Here is a 17,330-nt window from a genome sequence, read left to right as displayed (position 1 = left end):
ACAATGTAAAAGCGTCAGTGCGTCTATATATATATATATATATATATATATATATATATATATATATATAGATATGTGTGTGTGGTTCTGACGGTCGTATAATAATAATAAAATGCTCTATGAACGCAACTCTATGAAGTGATGTTGCCATACTAGCATTTACCTTCTGCTCTAGTCTTGTTTTGTGTTAAACATGGCAGTCTTAAGTAGGGATAACTGCAGGCTGGTTGTGGCTAGAAGGGATACAGCTAAAACCGGAAGCTAACAATAAATGTAATATTCTACCTGCAGGCTCACGCAATGGGTGTGGCTAAAGGTGCGACGCGTCGACGCATTCCATCCTAATCGACGCATTTTCATAATCAACCACGCTGATGAATCGTTGCAATCCTACAAACAATCTTTCTCTTTATTAAAAAAAACACAACCAATAACACTTATAAACTGACTCTCTTAATGCCATCCCATGCAAAGAATGCTGGGAACTACAGACCCACTGCACAGTTAGTTGTCACCAAAAATGATTCATGTAGTCCCAATATAACGAATATAAAACATGTTGCCACGACCATGTATTGTTTGACAGAGGATGCATTATGAGTGAATGACTTACCAGGAGTAGTGCTGTTGATGGGTACGGCACTGCTGGCAGAGACGGGCGTAACGCTGGGGGGTGGGAGCCCTGCTGCCATATCCAGTAGAGGCTGGATGATGTCACTCTTGAAGACACTGTTTTTCTGCCATAGATTTAGTACTCGGACAATCTTACTCTGCAACCCAACATTGAATGTGGAAAATAAGCAAATGGAAAAAAGTGTCTAGACAAGACCTTTACCATTTGATTACAGGGGCATGAGAAACAAACGCACCTTGTCATCAGCTGGGCAGCGGTAGAGGTTTTGAAACGTGGTAATGATGTTCTTACTAAAGCGTGGAGCGAAAACATCTTTCTCTTGCCCAAACTGGTGACGAGACTGCCGTACAATGGAGTCCATGACGTACAAACCGGGGACTTTGTATTCAGGCTTGCACTACACATACAAAAGAAAGAGAAGTAATGAATGATGAAAAAGTGTGTGGGTTCTGGGCTTCAAACCACCACATAATACAAGATTTTTGAAAGTAAACATGACAGCCAGTGATATTCCATGCATTAGAAACGACAACCATCAGTTTTGTATCATCACAGCAAGGCTAAACCACACTGAGCTCTGGGTTTGGCTGTGTAAAAGACATTTTCACATTAGGCATGTTTAAAATATTGCATTAAATAGCTACTAAAAGTCTTTGGTGGTCTTGGGCTGACAAATTAACTTTTTAATAAGATACTTTAATGGCTTCAATGTTACTAATTGACTTTATTCTACATAAAGCACTTCACATATGAAAATAAAAATACAGCTTGGAAACACTTGAGCTCTCTCTAGGCATTTTCCAAATATCTATCAAGTAATTTTACATTTGCAAAATAATAACAACTGACCTTTTGAACGAATTTCTCCACACTTTGGACGACATGTTTGTAGAACTGAAAAAGATAAAAATATATATTTTTTAAACTCAATCTTTAATATGAAGATTAAGAGGTACACATTAACAGCATGAACTGAAGATGAGCATTCACCTTCATCTGGGCACTGACCACATCAACTAAAAGAACCAGAGCTGGACATGATGTGACAAAGACCATTAAAATATATCAGTTTCAGTTTCTCAGTGACTTATGTCACATGTACTCAAAAGAAATGTCCACTGTTTCCTTTCCTCACCATTGCATTGCATTTGGGTTACTTGACCAACATAAGCGGACTCTTTTTTTCCCCAATGTACACAGTATGCTTAAGGAAAAACACTTTCTTAAATGCTTTGACCCCTTAAGCAATATTTGTACATCACTAGTTCTTTGGCATGATTATTTTTTAAAAGAATGCTCCATGCAGCCTCATAAATATGAGCTCAATAAAAAAAATGTAATACAATGTGAACATTCTATACAAAATATTTTTTAGATGGATTTTAACATAACAGGCCATTTCAAAATATTAAAGATATTGTTTTAAACATACAAGGTCTCTGACATTCTGCATACATTTAAAATAATACGAAGCCAAAAATGAATGCCCTTGGCCAAAAAGTTGATACATACATTTATTAAATTTATTTAATAATCAACACTGAAATAAAAACTGAGTTGTACAAATATTTAAATTACACATAACGTAGTTTTTTTTTTTTGTTAGGTTTTTAATAACAGAACTGTTATTAAACCACTCAACTGGTTGATGAAACATAAACATTTAAACAGTGGCTGTAATAAAAACTTGTTTTACTAACAGATTAAAACATACATTAATGAAGACAATAGGTTAAGTAAAAATAAACTGTATATCCTCAGTTTCAACTGCCATTATATTCCCCCTTTAATTTCGTTAATTTGTTATTTTATTAAATTTAATTTTCTATATAGCGCCAGATCACAACAGAAGTAATTTAAGGTTACTTCTCTACAGAACCTTGTTATTTTATTAAACTAAATAGCCTTGTTATTTATCTTATTTACATGAAGGCATGTTTCTGTCTCTACATGGCCGTGCGTTTACAATTCTCCTCTGCTCTCTGTACCGTGCATGGCGGAGTTCTGCCCTGATGCACGCACACACACACACACGCACACACACACGCACACACGCGGGCACACTCCCACCAGCGGACAGAGCATGTGCATCGGAAAATGTCACGTCAACCACCTGAAAAGCAGACAAAAATATCTGCATTTTAAAGCTGCACACTTTGCGGATAACTGAGATAAACATCGGAACATTTCTTTTTATGACAATGTACAGTTGTAAACCTAGGGGAAACACTGATCTTTGTGCGTATATTTATCAGAATGCTCCCGTTTAGAGTCATTTTTTTCTTGCTAGTAACTAACCAGTTTGAAAGTGTCCAAATAACCACATTAAAGAGTTTGCATTTTGCAAGCTTAGACTTTGTTGCATACTAAAAGTAACTAAGCTTATTGTGATTAGTAATAGACTGGAAAGATCTTGATTTAATCATCCATATTGGTATCGATTGAAAACAAAAATTGATATTGTTAATCCAGCACTAGAATCCACACAGCTAACATGTTCAACTTTTAGAAATTCACATGACTTTCCATTTTACATAAAGCATACTTTATATGTCCTAACAGAACAGGCTTTGCTGAACAAGCACTATAGAATGTATGTGCGTGTCAGACAGTGGAAGTGCATCACTAAAATGAAGCTCAATAATTCAGAGTAAATATTTAAGGTTAAATGTAGGTTTAAATTTCAACATGATGCAGGATTAAGGACTACAGAAAAAGAAGATTTAGCATGCTTATTGTGTTGTGTCTCCTTGATTGTATACTGCATTTATGAATAAATTAAATCAACATTTTGCACTACACCTATGAAACATTAAAACAGCTGATACATCTAAAATTATTTCAGCAATACCAGTCCACGATCCATTCTTCTTGTCATCTTGCATGCAAGCTTGTCTGTACAGTGACCAAAGATGCATAGAGCCAAAAGTGCTGATAATAAGACTGCAGCTGTACAGTAAAACATAATGATGCCAACTATCAGATACTCTATGCATGCATGCCTGAGAAATTAATTCCGAAACTTGACGGATTCAAAGGACACCCACAAATATTGTTTCAGAGACTCTTTTTTGCCAATTAAAGTTACACAAAGAAAATGAAGCATGAGATGGCGAGGTCAAGTTAAATGCAAGAGAAAAGAACTGAGATTCAAAAAACAGCATCTAATTATTATTACTTTTTAGCAATAGCTAGTTTGTAAAGGAAGATACAACATTTGAACAAATGGGGTGGGCAATCTGACAATTTCATGACTGACCCTGAAGGCGATCACAATCTACTTTTCAAGCGAATCATAGAGATTGTGATATTTCACGTTGTTTTAATAATGTTAAAACGACAGCAAACATGGAAGCAGTACTTGTCACGTCAACGCTGACGATCTCTGGTAGCATCTAACAATCCTTTCAAAAATGTTTCATGCATTTGTGATGGACCACAATTATTCATCAGGGCTCTACGGATAATTTTCTTTTTAGAAGCGCTTGTGCTCCTAATTAAAAAGAATTTAGGTGCACGGTCAAAAATTTAGGAGTACCTTCTAATCAGTAATCAAAAATTCTGATAAAAAAAAAAAAATTACCTTCCCATTACGAGGTGATAGTTGACTCCTTAAAGTGATTTTGTTTTTACCTTTGTAATGGCATTCATCTTTTATGTCAAAATCAAAAAAATATATTTATAAGCTTTTTAACATTTCTAATTAAAACAACAGAATAAAAACAAGTAGAATAAGAAGTAGAATAAGAATAAGTTAACAATCAAATGAAATCAGTATTTAAGAAATAAATTTGTGCTACAGAGATGGCACAGAAGAACACACAAGTGGCTTGTACGTGTATTTTCAGACGTTTAATGAGGCTCAGAAGTCGCATGAGTGCAATTAAATTCATAAATTCATGTTGAGGTTAATGTTTTAAATATAACATTTTGAATATATAAATGATTTAAATAACAGAAAAGATGCTTTAAAAATTAAACAAACTGCCAGCAGGTGGCGTCAAGTCACTGATTTTATCACTGAATCATTCATTCAATTGATTCGTTCGAATGTCTGAATCATTCAGGAACGAAGTACGTGACTGTCTTTATGAATGGGTAATTTAATCATTGACTTACTAGATTCATTTAAAAACGCAGTTCATTCATACACGAATCGCCGCTGTGTTTGAATGGAGATGTGCAGTGGTTCAGCTGTTACTTTAAAAAAAACTATTTTCATTGATGAAATAGAGCAAAATAAGGCAATTGTGTTGTTGTCAGACAATATAAGTCACTTAATATTAACTTCTTGTTTAATGAACCGTTGTATTAAATCAATATCACATTTGCAAACTCCCTTAATAATCCTTAAAAGCTGTCACTCATCTTAGTTTATCCCGATCTCACAAAATTCCATTATAATGGACGAAGCTCTCTACACTGCACAATGAATATCTTATTTACACCCCGTCAACACTTTGTTTGTTATAATGAGAGGATATGTCTGTGATACATTACTCAACGCTGCAGAAACACGAACGTAGGCTATATTAGAACCTTTGAAGCTCCCTCAGCGCAAACACAAATATGCTGACCGGGTCAGTCGCACAGGTGCTCCTAAATATTATTTCATAGTCGCACGCAGTAGTTTTCAGTCGCAAATGCGACTGAAATGGTCGCACTGTAGAGCCCTGTTCATTATCATTTGCTGCAGGTTCTATCAAATATAACACCATGAATCAAAAATGACCGTGGAGGTGAACACGGCAACTCCCATGATCCCATGCTCGGTTACAGTGTCATCTAGCTACGTCTTTGTTATTCAATTAGTGCTTTGTTATTCAATTGTTTCAATTAGTGCTGTCAAACGATTAATCGCATCCAAAATAAAGTTTTTGTTTACATTATGTATGTGTACTGTGTGTATTTATTTTGTATATATAAATACACACACATACAGTATATATCTATAAAATATTTACGTTAATACATTTATATATTCATATTCTTAATATATAAACATAACATATTTTTCTTAAATATATACATGCATGTGTTTGTATTTATATATACGCATAATAAATATATACAGTATACACGCATATTATGCAAACAAAAACTTTTATTCTGGATGAAATTAAATCACGATTAATCGTTTAACAGCACTAGTTAAGCAAACTCTAGCAGCGAAATCCACACATAAGACATAAAACAGTCATGTCTTAAGTAGGGATGTCCCAAGCTGATCTCAAGGATCAGTAGGGCTGGGTATCGATTTAGATGTCCCGATTCGATTCTGACTCGCAAGCTCTTGATTCGATCCGATTCTTGATTTGATTCTCCATTTTTTGATTACATTCAGTGAATACAGTTTTAATACAAATGCTAGTGATATTTCTAAAAAATTAACAGTAAACATCAGTTTACAAATGGTGAATTAATAAAAAGAAATTAAGTAATTTAAAGCTATTGTTTTTTGTATGAGGTCCTGTTTTTTTTTTTTTTTTTTATACAATAATAGGGCCCTATAAAAGTTTTTCTTATTTTTTTCGGGTAATCAAATGAAGGCATAAAACATTAGTTTATCCTAATCAAATGAAAATTAAACCCTTTTATTTTTTTGGCAAACAAAGTGCTGCACAACAGAGGTTTACGGTTCAAATTAAAAAGAAAGCAAATGTGATTGTTCCTTTAAAAATATAATAAAAAAAAAATAAGTAATTTAAAGCTTTTTTTTTTTTTATGAGGGCCTTTTTTTTTTTTTTTTTTTTATACAATAATAGGGCCCTATAAAAGTTTTTCTTATTTTTTTCGGGTAATCAAATGAAGGCATAAAACATTAGTTTATCCTAATCAAATGAAAATTAAACCCTTTTATTTTTTTGGCAAACAAAGTGCTGCACAACAGAGGTTTACGGTTCAAATTAAAAAGAAAGCAAATGTGATTGTTCCTTTAAAAATAAAGTTTTATTAATATTTATTAGTAGAAGTAGTATTGTTGTTACATTGGCGTCTAAAGACTGCACTAAGTAATATATTTCTTTCTTCACATTAAACCAAACTTTTATTTTGATGGGTTGCGTTGCCGTGAAGAACTCTGCTGTGTATGTGATATGACGTTAGTTTTCTCAAATTAAATGTTAAAATGCTAATGAAGTGACTCTCAGAGCAGCTTGAGATGATATTTGTGTATTCTAGACATGTGCCAGTATTCGGTAATGCAATATATCACGATAATGAATACGTACGATATTGTTATCGTGGGCACTTCAAAATAAATTTGAGCCATGGCTGAACAGTAACACTTGCCATCTAAGACAAGCTTGCAGAAGAGCAGAGCACAGATGGAAAAAAGGATAAGCTACAGGTGTCCTATGAAATACTACGGGAGTTTAATATCATACCAGAAAGCTGTCAAGGCTGCTAAGTCTTGCTATTTCTCTGAGATAATTTCTAAAATTTAAAATAATTCTAAGATGAAGATTTGTTTAATATTTTAAATTCTGTTTTTAACTCCGTAGGAAACAATCATCTCACTGAATCTTCCCCTCTGTGTGAAAAAGTTTTTTGTTGACAAAATAGTAGTGATTAGACTATATTACCCTCATCTGTTGATCCAGCAGATCCTGTTATGGCCACCAGGTTTTTAAACTCTTTTTACCATGTCTTGTCTAACAGATATAGTCAACAATTTGAAGCCCACTACCTCTTCTCTTAACATTGTTCCTACTCGTTTTTTTAAAATAAATATTTGACAGTGTTGGGGCATGGATCCTGTTAATTATCAACAAAAGCCTTCTCTCAGGCTCTGTTCCCGCTCTCTGTAAACATGCCAGGGTGAGACCAATATTGAAAAGACCTAATTTGGGTTTGAACTAAATCACTGATTTATCACATTTTAGACCGATTTCTAATTTACCTTTTATAGCTAAGATTCTAGAGAAAAAAGTGCTACTGCAATGACAGAGCTTCCTTGATGCAAATATTATCCTTGATAAATTTCAGATGCACACTTCAGGCCGCTCCATAGACCACAGTGCAACACGATTGTGACGTCATCGCAGATTGCAATCCCCACCCCAAACAACTCTATAATATATAAATGATTTTTTAAACATTTATAACAGCCCAAACATACCTATATACATATAGAATGCTGCACCAAACAAATTCATAAGGGTAAAAATATAAACAATAAACCAACTCCATAGCTACTGCAATTACAGAGCTTCCTTGATGCAAATATTATCCTTGATAAATTTCAGTCCGGTTTTAGGACGAACTACAGTAAGAGTTTTGAACGACATTCTGCTATCTGTTGACTCCGGAGACTCAGTCATTTTAATGCTCTTAGACTTGAGTGCAGCATTTGATACTGTTGAATTGAAAAAATAAATATTGCGATATATATTGATATTGAATTATTGTGCAATCCTTCTTATCTTGGATTCGGGGTGCATTTGTGTTAATTTTGTTGCCATTTTTGACCCAAGCCCCTGTTAATTTCCAACCCTGGTCTATATATGCTGTAAAAAATATAAATTCAAATATTTATACAACACAGACTGTTTCAAAGCACCTTCACAGTAATAAACAGGAAAATAACCTATGCAAAAAAAATAAAAAAAAATTTAAAAAGACATGTCTCCTTGAACCCTCAATCTTTTGCAGAAGACAAATGCACACCAAACAAGCAGGCTGAGATCCACCTTTTCACTCTAGTGCAGTTCAACTTCTCTATGAATGTCACACAGACCAAAGACCTCCAAACAAACTAAAGCAGCTTAGGATGTTTGCTAAAAGTACCCCTGCTGAGGTATTGGCCCACCTTGGACACTTAAAACAAAAACATTACTCCTCAGTAGAAAATGCATTCTAATATCCTAAACAGTGTCTAAAACAGATATCCAATACTCTAAACCACCCCAATATCTTAAACGGTGTCTTCCCAGAGTATTTTATTGCACTGATGAGCGTTAGCCCGCAAAACTGTTTGTCTGAGGCTATGCTTTTTTTTTTTTACTACTCTAGTTTAGTAAACTTATATACAGAGTAATATAAAGTATATGTACAGCCAGCTTACTTCTTTCAATGGTTTAGCTATACATTGGTTTACATGTTTTTTTGTTTGTTCAAATGTAGCACTGTGGTCCTGTGAGGCACACAAATCGTTGTTTCTTAAGACCTCAATATATTGTCAGGAGCCACCCGTTGACTTGCATATTACGCTACCAAGAACCATGGGTTCAACTAAAAATCCTCTTTATTATTCTGCTGAAGAAAGTAAGTCACCTATATCTTATGTAAATTAACAGCATTTTTGGTTGAATTATTCCTTTAACTAGGCCTGGGCGATAAAATGGTCTCAGTATTTATCAACGGTACACTTTTATCAATAAAGATAGAAAAAAGGTTCGATATAGCGCACGATATAGATGCTACACATGAACACATGCTGAAATGAGTTTTATGCCTGCCTGTGATGAGGAGATTGTGAATAAAAAAAAAATGTATATTAGTCGAATGTAAAATAAAAATTTGCATTTGAATGCAAAAACGGTGCAATCGAATTTTAGGTGTGCATCAACGAGCCTTAACAGTGGTGCACGAGATGCAGTGACGATACTGTAAGTGTCGTTGTTGCATTTTAATGTTTTGTTAGTCTATCCAGTTGAAACCCACGAGATGTGTCGCTGCGGCATTATTCATTCAAAATATTAGAGAAATATAGAAGCTTAACGCAGAGAAGATTTTGATTAGCTTAAACAAAGCCATTCACACGGAACACATTCTGCACATTTTTTTTAGACGAACAACTGTGACTGCTGCAATCGCGTCTCACACAAGATGTATAGAAAGCATGCAAAGTTAAAAGAGGTTCAACTTTTAGAATACATGTCGCAAAATTGTGGAGATTTATTCCATTTTACTGCATCTCATATGTTTTTAAATGCAATATGTATTATTGGCGCTTCAGCTCTTTGTATTAAGCTCTGCATAAATACAAGATGCTTTTTTTATTCATAATGGTTTATGCAATTTACGAAATTATATTTGATTTATATATGTAATTTAGACATTATGCACGTTTTTATAGACAGTTGTTATTTCATTGCATTGACAATTTAAATGCGCTACATAATTTTGCTCATTGCGCCCTCCTGTGGCCTCGGGAGACAAGCCAAAAGTTTCCTTAAGACTTATTTAAACTAAAACTTACGGAGATATTTGTAAATTAATTGTTGTTTGTCTTAATAAATTAATTAAATTAAAAACACAGCGGTTAAACTTAAACATTTTTATATTGCTCTTTTATATTAACCTTTTCAAAAAAAGGTTATATATAAAAAATAAAAATAAAAAGTCAACAATTATCACCTAATGATATGAAACAATGTTGATACATTTTTTTTTTATAGCTTATATCGCCCGGCCCTACCTTTAACAATGATTAACTTTTGTCGGCGCCGACAGCCTTGTAGGCAGCGGGTGTCGACATACAGCGTGTCCCGAGTTCGAAACCCGACACAAGTACCTTTCCCGATCCCGCCCCTTATCTCTTTCCCACTTTGTTTCCTGACAGCTTTGATCTGTCCTATCATAATGAGGGCAAAAATGCCTAAAACCCCCAATGATTAACTTTTAAATACGGAGTGAGGATCACATCACAAGTTCAAGGGAGAATCTTACATTTAAGCATTTTGTTGATAATAATGACTACACAGTTTTTGTGTAACAAAAGGATATTTCAGCAATTTATTTTGTTGACTATCTCTTAGTCATCTTATTGGAGGTCTTAACTTTTGTCTGATCAAGGATCCAGATGGAAATGACCATTTTATAAACACTGACTAGTCAATGGATTGTCTGAATGACTAGCCAGTGTTAAAGAACCCGTTTTTAAGAAAAGGTAGTTTGGCACAACCCTAAGCCTAATTCCAGTGAACAATTCTTAAGATTCCTGAAAAAACCATAACAGTGTCCCATAACAGATAAGTGGTCATAATTTGTCAGTTGCAAAAAGGTAGATCATGGTCTAAATTGAATCTGAAAAGTAAGCCTAATTATCCTTTGGCTTACTGCTAGTTGGCCAAACTAGTTCCTAAGATACAGTCTTGGCATGGTGACTATTGTCTATGCATCTGGCCCTATATTATTTTTGTGCATGCAATAATTGCAGTGAATATTACAATAACTGTATACCTGAATAAGAATACAACAGAAGAGCCACAACATTAAACGGTTAGCTCACCCAAAAATGACTATTCAGCCATCATTTACTCACCTACATTTAATTCCCAATCATTAAAACTTTTGTTCATCCTTGAAACACAAATGTAGAACTTTTTAATGAAACCCAAGATTTGTCCCTCAATTAAAAGTCCATTCCACATAAATGTAAATAAAATATTGTAAGAAAAATCCAAATGAATCCATAGAGCAGTTTAATCCAAGATATGATCACTTTATATCAATGTTTATGTGAACAAAGGCCTAAGTGAAAGGTTTTTATCATATGTGCTTGTGTATCTTCAGAAGACTTGAATTAAACTGCTTGATTCATATGGATTCAGTTTATGATCTCTTTGTGACCTTAAGCACCAATGTTTTGCTGGACTTTCAATAGCAGTACAGAAATCTCTCAGGTTTCATTAAAAATACATTAATTTGGGTTTCAAAAATAAACACATTCGACTACCATAAAACAATTTCAATAAAATAAAAAAAAATAAAAAAATCCTATGCAGTGATGAAGTGTTCCGTGTTGACAAATCTTTTGTTGTAGTTCGCTAATGTTCGATTCGTGACATAACGACTCATTTGAACCGATTCATTTTAAAGAATGTTTAAAACAACTGATCTGTCCAACACTGAACTCACAAGACGTCACTGTCTGAATCAGTGCATAACAATAACAAATCATTTACTCAGAACAGCTCAGAAATTAGATCGCTAGTGTGATTTAGCCTTAAGATTTAACCTTAATAATAAAAGATTTAGCCTTCATAATCCACAGTAATTTCAGGTTATGTATATGACAGTGTAGTAAATTACCTATAAAATCATTTAGTTTAGACTGCAGTGAGGTGAAACCAGCACAAAGCAATTTGTTAGCTAGCTGCTCATTTTATTCAGATGTATGGTAGAAAATGAGACTATTAGTTAAAATAAACTTTTAAATTTTCTTTCATGAATAAATATAAGCAAAAATCACAAACTGTTTCTTTGCATTTATTTTAGTTTTGGTCAGTATTGGGCTCGCAGATCATGTGGGTAGGGTTGTTTTTACTGTGTGTGTGTGGATGACCATCAGCCACCACCGAAGACCCAGGAAAAACCCTGAATGAACAACCAATATCAAGCTCCTATTCTAATGACAACCACTAAATATCAACTGTAACTATAGTGTCAGTTGCAAAAGTAAATAGATTAAATATAGTAACATCCATAACACTAGAATGTCTTATATCGAAGTATTAAAATTGCGAGTTCACCCATCAAATCTTAATTAAAAGATTCTCAAATGAACTAGGTGTGAAAGAGGTCTGCACTCCCGCGGGACCCAACCAGATTTCTTGCGACGCGGGATTAAATTTCCAAATAAAACTCAGTAGCGGTCGGTAACTCTGGTGTAATTGGAATGGGAGCGGGTGGTCTAACAATATCCCGTTCCCGACGTCCTTTCAGAATAGCATATCTGCGCTTACTCGTTCTTACTGACCACCGGTACAGCCTGCACTCAGGACTGTTATGCATGAGCTGCACGCATGGACCAGTGCTTTCTGCGTCATGCATTTTATTTGCGGGGTCTGTGCGTAAAGCATTTGCATAAAGGTCTTCAGAGCAGGCTGTACTGGTGGCAAATATGCGATTCCAGACAGAACAAGCATGTTGTCGATGAGTGACAGAGCAGAATAAGGATGGTAGATGTCGTAATTATGGATTTATTTTTTCTCTGCAACACTTTTGCTACTGGGTTGACAGCAAAATGTTAAACCAATTTTTTATCTTGACAAGACGAATAAAAAACAAATAAAATTTTTGTTACACATTCGACTACCATAAAACAATTTCAATAAAATAAAAAAAAATAAAAAAATCCTATGCAGTGATGAAGTGTTCCGTGTTGACAAATCTTTTGTTGTAGTTCGCTAATGTTCGATTCGTGACATAACGACTCATTTGAACCGATTCATTTTAAAGAATGTTTAAAACAACTGATCTGTCCAACACTGAACTCACAAGACGTCACTGTCTGAATCAGTGCATAACAATAACAAATCATTTACTCAGAACAGCTCAGAAATTAGATCGCTAGTGTGATTTAGCCTTAAGATTTAACCTTAATAATAAAAGATTTAGCCTTCATAATCCACAGTAATTTCAGGTTATGTATATGACAGTGTAGTAAATTACCTATAAAATCATTTAGTTTAGACTGCAGTGAGGTGAAACCAGCACAAAGCAATTTGTTAGCTAGCTGCTCATTTTATTCAGATGTATGGTAGAAAATGAGACTATTAGTTAAAATAAACTTTTAAATTTTCTTTCATGAATAAATATAAGCAAAAATCACAAACTGTTTCTTTGCATTTATTTTAGTTTTGGTCAGTATTGGGCTCGCAGATCATGTGGGTAGGGTTGTTTTTACTGTGTGTGTGTGGATGACCATCAGCCACCACCGAAGACCCAGGAAAAACCCTGAATGAACAACCAATATCAAGCTCCTATTCTAATGACAACCACTAAATATCAACTGTAACTATAGTGTCAGTTGCAAAAGTAAATAGATTAAATATAGTAACATCCATAACACTAGAATGTCTTATATCGAAGTATTAAAATTGCGAGTTCACCCATCAAATCTTAATTAAAAGATTCTCAAATGAACTAGGTGTGAAAGAGGTCTGCACTCCCGCGGGACCCAACCAGATTTCTTGCGACGCGGGATTAAATTTCCAAATAAAACTCAGTAGCGGTCGGTAACTCTGGTGTAATTGGAATGGGAGCGGGTGGTCTAACAATATCCCGTTCCCGACGTCCTTTCAGAATAGCATATCTGCGCTTACTCGTTCTTACTGACCACCGGTACAGCCTGCACTCAGGACTGTTATGCATGAGCTGCACGCATGGACCAGTGCTTTCTGCGTCATGCATTTTATTTGCGGGGTCTGTGCGTAAAGCATTTGCATAAAGGTCTTCAGAGCAGGCTGTACTGGTGGCAAATATGCGATTCCAGACAGAACAAGCATGTTGTCGATGAGTGACAGAGCAGAATAAGGATGGTAGATGTCGTAATTATGGATTTATTTTTTCTCTGCAACACTTTTGCTACTGGGTTGACAGCAAAATGTTAAACCAATTTTTTATCTTGACAAGACGAATAAAAAACAAATAAAATTTTTGTTCAGACTACATTTTTATTTGTTATCTCTCTCTTTCAGTAGTGGAAATTTAAATGTGAGATTCCGGAAACGAGATCTAAATTTAGCGGGAACGGTCGGGAAGTAAATTATTCTAAGTGGACAGCGGGTGAACAAAGAGTGAATATATAGCGAAGTCCCCCGCAGACCTCTAGTGTGGAACTCTATTTAGCACTCCAACAGCAATGACAACCATATTCTACTGCGGTGTCAACGAGGCCCTTTTGAAAACAATGGAATATTTCACTCCACCCAAGCAGCACTTAAGATACTCTTTACAAGCCTTCACAGAGATTTAAGAAGAAAATGTAAAAGGGGTGGTTCATTGCGATTTCACTTTTTTAAGGTTAGTTAGTGTGTAATGTTGCTGTTTGAGCATAAACAATATCTGCAAATTTACGAAGCTGAAAGTTCAATGCAAACGGAGATATCCTCTTTTAAAATTCTGGCAGTTTAATGCCTACAAAAACGGCTGGTAGGGACTACAACAAGTTACTTCCCGGGTTTGTGACATCACAAACCCAGATAAACCCCACCCTCGGGAAAAGGCAGCAAAGGGGGCGAGGCCATGCTGCGCTGCTTTAGAGAAGAGGAAGAGAAAACTAGGGGTGCACGTAAAAATCTATTCATATATGAATCTCAATTCTGTCTTCTAACGATTCTAATGGATTCACAAGTTTCAAAATCAGTGTTCTAAAGCAGCGGTTCTTAATACTGTTCCTCGCGTCGCCTGCTCTGCACACGCTCTGCATCTCTCTCTCTCTCATTCAGATCATCAGCTCAGCTATGTTCCATTTATTCACTTATTTTCACATAGCTATGCGAAGCGTTAAACATGGACGCACGTGCAGTTGCCATACTGTATTAAAGCTTTAATCAGGATAAAACCGTATATTAAAAGCTAACATAAGCAGTAGCATTTACAACAGCGTATCTAAAAGTATGAGACAACAAACAAAAAACATAGGCCTACCATTAAGAGCCGTGCTTGCACAGGTTCTGCACGATCCTCTTCAATAATATCCTCTGCTTCTCAATCGGGCTCAAACTGATAAGCGATATTAACGACGCCTTGTTCACAATACAACCGGAGCACATGCCGCTGAGGTGAGGGGCGGGACGTTTAGCCAATAGAGGCGGTTTAGCCAATCAAAACACACTGGGCTAGCTAACCAATCAGAGCCCATCGCCTATTTCTGAGGGCAGGGCTTCATAAAAACAGGAAAAGATCAGCGTGTTTCTCAGAGAAGGGACAGAGCTGTGTGCAATAAAGGTAAATTAGGTGTAAAATAATGGAATTTCTTTTTTTTTTAAACGAAGCATTAACATGTTAAACTGCACCCCATAAACACAATCAAGCCTAGAAAAAACCCAGTGAACCACCCCTTTAACAACATACATCAGATTTACTATCATATTTTGATTAAAATCAACATTTTTATTGTTCAGATATATAGTCCAATTGTTTCCCACAGGATTTTGTGAGACTATGGCAGGTGGTCCTTGAAAGAAAATATGTGACCCTGGACCACAAAAACAGTCTCAAGTCGCTGGGGTATATTTTTAACAATACCCAAAAAAACATTGTATGGGTCAAAATTATCGATTTTTCTTTTATGCCAAAAATCATTAGGATATTAAGCAAAGATCATGTACCATGAAGATATTTTGTAAATTTCCTACCGTAAGATTACAATACTATTTGTCTCAATTCCTTCAATTACAAGAGTTAAAACCTTGCAGGGGAGAAAACTGCAGGGAGACCGGTCCATTTCGGTCACAGAAGATTTACAAAATCATTACCAATATAATGAAATGCTGTAATTGGTGCGCAAAGCATTCCCAAATTCATGGTCAACTCAACACATTCTGAAATGGTGTTTGCTGCGTTAACTGTGATCTGAGCTGCTCTCTGAAACACCGGATCATGAGCAGCATAGTGTAAACGAACCCACACAAAGCCACGCTTCATTCCGAGTCTGAAACACATAGCACAACAGACTATATACCCCTATGCTTACTACATAATTAACCCACAGCCTTTTGCGATTTTGATAATCTCAAATTATTTTGAATGTCACATTAGACTTTGTCTTCTCTCTCTCCAAGTGTGCACGCATGTGTTTGTGTGCATGAGAGCGAGACAGAGCAAAGTAGTTCTGCAGCACTCTACCTCCACTCCCTAGACCCTGCAGACACACTGGATGTGCCAAGCTTTTTCCCTCTTATATGCTTTCATTTCTCTCAGCAGCTTTCCTGGTGTCGAAAAGTAAGCCATTTTGTGCATACTGTGGCACTTCTTTAGGCTGGTGACACAGAGAAAAAAAAAAAACTGCATGAATGAGAAAAGGCACAGGATGCTATTATGCACAAATAAGCCACAAAAAAACCTCACAAAGTCCCGATGTGGACACAGACAGCTTCCACAGCATGCAATTCAGTAGACACAGTTTAAGTCTTAAGTAGGGCTGGGTATTGAGACAATTTCATGATTCAATTTGATTTCGGCTCACAAGCTTGTGATTCAATTGAATCTGAAATAGATTGATTTGGATATATGCAATCAGGTACAAACAGTACTGTTTATGTCAATATTTTTTCCAAAGAAAATGCTGTAAACTACAAAATAAACCCTATCAGTTGGCATATTACTATATTGAAGAGATATGTAAACAAACATTTAAACTGCACATAAAGCAGTTTTTAATAATAAAAAAATTAGTTTATGATGAATTTATTCAAATATACCTACATTAAATACTGAAGAACAGGTTAAGTAAAAATATAACAACTATGTAATCTAGTGCATACACCGAGTACATTTTTCTAGTCAACTATCGAATATTTGGACACTGAATGTCTTTCCTGAAATAAATGTGACATATTACTATATATTTTGATGTCTTTCCGTGGTTGAATCAATTACAATTACAATTTTCAACCCAGCCCAAGAGTTTAGCAAATGTCAAGTTGGGAAAGAAGTCTGATGTGTATAACACATATTTCATAGTTGTGATACAATTGTGTGGCCTACAAAACCCTCTGTAGCACAAAAAAGAAAAATGTACAGCTCTGAGTAACACTATAATATAATGCATATGCTCCTCAACTCAAGAGCAGAACACTGGTTTCTCCAGACTTGTTGTCAGTGGTCCATGATTTCCTTTTTTTTAATAATCTTTGTTAATCTTCAGTTTGTGTGTTCCAGGTAATTGTAGAGCAGAACTGTGCTACACAGATTATGACTAGTGATATAGGCCTAAATTATTGTCTAATAATGACTGACGAAG

The 17,330-nt window shown here is 35.3% G+C and overlaps 1 protein-coding gene across 1 annotated transcript in view; it reads right to left on the bottom strand.

Annotated features, from left to right (window-relative positions):
* The window catches only part of LOC107571060 (protein SCAF8-like), a 43,281-nt gene that overhangs the window by 11,047 nt on the left and 14,904 nt on the right, over window positions 1-17,330 (bottom strand). Inside the window, exons 3-5 of the mRNA XM_016257339.1 lie at window positions 1,484-1,528; window positions 870-1,031; window positions 614-770 (exon numbers count right to left, since the gene is read on the bottom strand). Of these exons, the coding sequence (XP_016112825.1) occupies window positions 614-770; window positions 870-1,031; window positions 1,484-1,528 (364 nt within the window). The remainder of the gene's footprint in view (window positions 1-613; window positions 771-869; window positions 1,032-1,483; window positions 1,529-17,330) is intronic.

The sequence above is a fragment of the Sinocyclocheilus grahami genome, unplaced genomic scaffold, assembly GCF_001515645.1.
Source record: "Sinocyclocheilus grahami isolate Dianchi unplaced genomic scaffold, SAMN03320097.WGS_v1.1 scaffold1545.1, whole genome shotgun sequence".
NCBI classification, from domain to species: Eukaryota; Metazoa; Chordata; class Actinopteri; order Cypriniformes; family Cyprinidae; genus Sinocyclocheilus; species Sinocyclocheilus grahami.
Note: the sequence above shows the minus strand (reverse complement) of the source record. Positions and strands in the feature narration are given on the sequence as shown.